The sequence below is a fragment of the Penaeus japonicus genome, unplaced genomic scaffold (genome assembly GCF_977035675.1).
Source record: "Penaeus japonicus unplaced genomic scaffold, GWHDUDI00000001_assembly GWHDUDI00000009, whole genome shotgun sequence".
NCBI classification, from domain to species: domain Eukaryota; kingdom Metazoa; phylum Arthropoda; class Malacostraca; order Decapoda; family Penaeidae; genus Penaeus; species Penaeus japonicus.
The window spans coordinates 3,659,838-3,664,837 of record NW_028234411.1 but is presented as its reverse complement, the minus strand read 5'-3'; the positions used below and the strand labels follow the sequence as shown (position 1 = coordinate 3,664,837).

At 34.0% G+C, this 5,000-nt stretch overlaps 1 protein-coding gene across 5 annotated transcripts in view; it reads right to left on the bottom strand.

The window, feature by feature from the left end:
• Positions 1-5,000, bottom strand: part of Rift (Riboflavin transporter) — a 33,332-nt gene that overhangs the window by 15,645 nt on the left and 12,687 nt on the right. Inside the window, exon 1 of one of the 5 annotated variants that reach the window (XM_043018570.2) lies at positions 1,647-1,792. The exons of 1 other annotated variant lie outside the window; for it this stretch is intronic. Coding sequence is in view for 2 of the 4 variants with exons in the window: in XM_043018568.2 (XP_042874502.2) it covers positions 1,401-1,523 (123 nt within the window). In the remaining 2 variants the exon portion in view is untranslated. Of the gene's footprint in view, positions 1-1,400; positions 1,576-1,646; positions 1,793-5,000 lie in introns of those variants that run through there. 3 more of the 5 variants (XM_043018566.2, XM_043018568.2, XM_043018571.2) reach the window with 3 other exon arrangements.

Here is a 5,000-nt window from a genome sequence, read left to right as displayed (position 1 = left end):
TCGTATTTCAGAAACGAACACGGAAAAGCCTCTGCTTGCTGTTCCGCCTTTACCCAAGGTCTCAGCAGGGCGATAAATATTAACGGAGATATTCCTCTTAAAAAGACAAAAATACCGACGATGACGATAATCCAATAGATTAGTCGGATGTCCAACGTCCAAAATGTCCTATTACAGTTGTGAAATCAGTAAGTAATATATGGAAATATGATATATTAAACCGGCAACCATTACAGACAGAGCATAGCGTACGTATTCCATATTTTTTTCCCTCGCTTTCTCTCCTTCGAACAAAACATCAATAATTACAATAATTACAGAAATTTAGTAGAGACAGTCAGGTCAATCGAAACGGCTTAGAATAATACATCTAGCCTGAGGGAATACAAGCCTAGAATTATCCTTTAGGTAATGAGAAAGTGAATACAAGTTACAAGAATGACAGGAAAATAGAAATAAAAATAAATCCAGGACAAAAAATGGGGAAAAATAACAAACAAGCAAATTAAGAACAATGCATTTACCTCGTCTTGAACTTGTGTTATTAACGCACCGAAAATGAGTTAAATAAGATGAAATTATCTGAGATTTATCGATCGCATGTCATAAAAAAAACAAAAGAGAGTGTTGATTCCACTTGTCATGCACAGACATGATTATCATTTTTTTCATTTTTGTTTTGGTATTGTTGTTCATAACTCCGTTATATTATTGCCATTGTTATCATCATTATTATTATTACCATTGTGATTGTTATCGTTCTTATTATAATGTTATATGATTATTGTTATCGTTATTTAAATCGTTATTATCATTATCATTATCATCACTATTATTGATATTACCATTATAATTTTTGTTATCAATATCATTATCATAATTATCACTACTGCTATAATTACTTTTTTATCCTTATCATTAGGATTATTATTATTACTATCATCATCACTCTTATTCTTATCATAATTATTATCTTAATTGATATCATTATTATGGCTATTATCATCATATCATTATCGTCATTGTTGACATCATTAACAATATTATCATTATTGGTAGTCATAATTATTATCATTAATATTGTTATTAATGTTATTATCTTTATCATCATCATTATGATTGTCAATATCTTTATCATCTTCATCACTAAATCTTTAAATATTAATCTCCGAGCTCTTTCGGTCATTAACCACGATATTCATAATTCAATAATTAATTCAATGAATAAATTTAGAACCCTTATCTGACTCGCAACTTAATATATATAAACACATCGACTGCTGACTTAGTGTGGACTATTCAACACTTACAAACATAAGGCACTTCCCCCCCCCCCCCTGTAACCACGCGTATCAATGGAATGCTACGGTCCATATGGCACCCTTGCCTCTCTCACTCACGTGTTGATTCACCTGACCAAAAGGACACGTGCAGAGGGCCCTCCGTACGCCAACACCATCGCCAAAACCCACACCCCTACAGCGTACCTTCTCACTCACGACTGGCAGGGTGTGTGGACCCATGCCAGGGCCAGAGTGCCAACCGGGCTATCACCTCGGCACTCCTCCTCCTTTCCCCTCCTCCTCCCTCCTCTCCTCCTCTTCTCCTACCACGTGCCAGTTCTCCGACCGACCGTACGTACGTACCGATGCCAGAAGTGTGATTGAAGTGTCATGGCCTTTGCGGATACACGCATGTCGTTTTTTTTTCTTTTTCTTTTTGTCTTTGAACACATTTTTCTTTCCTTCCTTTAAGAAGTTAGGCACGTTGTCACTCCCACGTTTGGGCGGATGCCAAGAATGATGCAATTCATAGGAAGACAGTTGCAAGAAGCGCGACCGGGCTGTTCGACTGATAACCGTGATAAGAAGAGACAAATCTCAAGATATAGATATAAAGATAACTACAATATTTGGATAATCCAAAAGCTATATATTTACACAATCAAAAATTCAATTAATGTTTCTCATAAGGAAATAGAACTAACAAAGATTCGACATTAATAAATAACGCAAGTAACATTCTAAAATAGTCATAATCAATCTTATAATCACAATTCATATATTCATAAATAACTCACAAAAGAAAAAAACAACAACAACAGACCACAAAGATAGAAATAAAACCGATAACACATGTGAAGTGAGCGACAGCGGAGCAAAAGTAAACCAGGAAGCCGGCGAGACTTACAACAATACGATTACGCGGGACAAGCTAATCAATCGGTCAATATCTCTTTAATCCCGTCAATTTCAGCCGTTAAGCGCAATAAATTAGAAAGATCAATATCCGAACCTTTTGTCAGCAGCAAAGAAATCAATATTGGCCTGGTGTGAATGAAGTGATGTGTGACATGAATTTTCGACTGATGAATCGAATCGCTCTTTCAAGGGTCAAAGTATGATGACAACAACAACGCACTATCTGGGTTCTCTGATAACTGGTTCATTTAATTCTAGTATTTTTATTTTCTCACTGAAAATAGCTCTATTTATTTGAGCTAATTTCATTCTATTATCTTTCTTTTCTCATTAAAAATAGCTCTATTTACTTGAGCTAATTTCATTCTATTATCTTTCTTTTCTCATTAAAAATAGCTCTATTTTTTTTAGCTAATTTCATTCTATTATCTTTCTTTTCTCATTAAAAATAGCTCTATTTATATGACCTAATTTCATTCTCGTATCTTTCCTTTCTCATTAAAAATAGCTCTATTTATTTGAGCTAATTTCATTCTAATATCTTATTTTTCTCATTAAAAATAGCTCTATTTATTTGAGCTAATTTCATTCTAGTATCTTTCTTTTCTCATTAAAAATAGCTCTATTTATTAGAGCTAATTTCATTCTAATATCTTATTTTTCTCATTAAAAATAGCTCTATTTATTAGAGCTAATTTCATTCTATTATCTTTCTTTTCTCATTAAAAATAGCTCTATTTACTTGAGCTAATTTCATTCTAGTATCTTTCCTTTCTCATTAAAATAGCTCTATTTATTTGAGCTAATTTCATTCTATTATCTTTCTTTTCTCACTAAAAATAGCTCTATTTACTTGAGCTAATTTCATTCTAGTATCTTTCTTTTCTCATTAAAAATAGCTCTATTTATATGACCTAATTTTATTTTAGTATCTTTCTTTTCTCATTAAAAATAGCTCTATTTATTTGAGCTAATTTCATTCTCGTATCTTTCTTTTCTCATTAAAAATAGCTCTATTTATTTGAGCTAATTTCATTCTATTATCTTTCTTTTCTCATTAAAAATAGCTCTATTTTTTTTTAGCTAATTTCAATCTATTATCTTTCTTTTCTCATTAAAAATAGCTCTATTTACTTGAGCTAATTTCATTCTAGTATCTTTCATTTCTCATTAAAATAGCTCTATTTATTTGAGCTAATTTCAATCTAATATCTTTCTTTTCTCACTAAAAATAGCTCTATTTATTTGAGGTAAGATAATTGGTGGGTCTTCGTTGCTTCAAGGAATATATGTATTTTCTTTGTGGGCACACGAATTAATACGTACACATACATAATGTTATCATTACTTTCCAATCTCTCTTAGTGAGCATGTGTGTGTGTGTGTGTGTGTGTGTGTGTGTGTGTGTGTGTGTGTGTGTGTGTGTGTGTGTGTGTGTGTGTGTGTGTGTGTGTGTGTGTGTATTGTATATTTCAAGGACAAATATGCTAATCGATTGACATACCTATCACAAACATGATTATAAAACGTATACATGTAACTGATTACAGAGACCCGCACACAATGCGAGGTATTCAATCCATATTAATAAGAATAACAATTATCGAATTATTAACACTACCACAAAAATAACCAACAAATACTAGTAATGAAAATAACAACACCAACGGAAGTTTGTATATCACGTCACATAGTAGGAAAACTGAGGAAGGAAGGAAGGAAGGAAGGAAGGGAGGGAGGGAGGGAGGGAGGAAGGGATAATTCATAAGACTGAAAAGATATATATATATATATATATATATATATATGTATATATATATATATATATATATATATATATATATATATATATATATATATATATATATATATATATATATATATCCGTCTGGTTAGCTCATTGGTAGCGTGTCGACTTCACATCCCCGTGGTCGGCAGATCGAGTCCCGTCTAAGCTCGTGAGCTTCCACTGTCACCTGGCGGTTACTGACGTAGCTGGGCACTGCGTTGGGTAAGGACCAAGCTCAGATCGAGTCAACACTCGTTGGCACATTCTCTCACGAGTCAGCACACGCTGACACAGGCGGGCTCGCGTCACTGCATACAAGCCCGGCGTAGCATCTGCTCCGCAAATCTGGGTTATGTTATATATATATATATATAATGTATATATATATACACACATGCACACCCACACACACACGCACATACACACATACACCCACCCACACCCGCACACCCACACACACACCCACACATCCACACACACACACACACACACACACAGACCCCCCCCCCCCACACACACACACTGTAACAAAGAATAGTAACAATAATAACGTCAACGGAAGTTTTGTATATCACGTCACACAGATGGAAAACAAGATGTTGCAATGGTAAAACTAGGAAAAAAAGTAAGAGAGTGAGAGAGAGAGAGAGAGAGAGAGAGAGAGAGAGAGAGAGAGAGAGAGAGAGAGAGAGAGAGAGAGAGAGAGAGAGAGAGAGAGAGAGAGAGAGAGAGAGAGAGAGAGAGAGAGAGAGAGAGAGAGAGAGAGAGAGAGAGAGAGAGAGAGAGGAATAATTCATAAGACTAGAAAGATATATTTGATTTGGATGTATTGATGAAATGGAGAGAAGGTACTGAAAATATCATTGATAAAAGGCAGAGGGAAGGAAACATTTTGAAATTAGTATATAATAATCAAAGGAGAACCTGTAAATAAGCGAAAAAGAAAAGAAAGAAAGAAAAAAAAAGAAAAAAAAAGTTTTTAAGAAAGAAATGGGTGTTACACTGAAAAA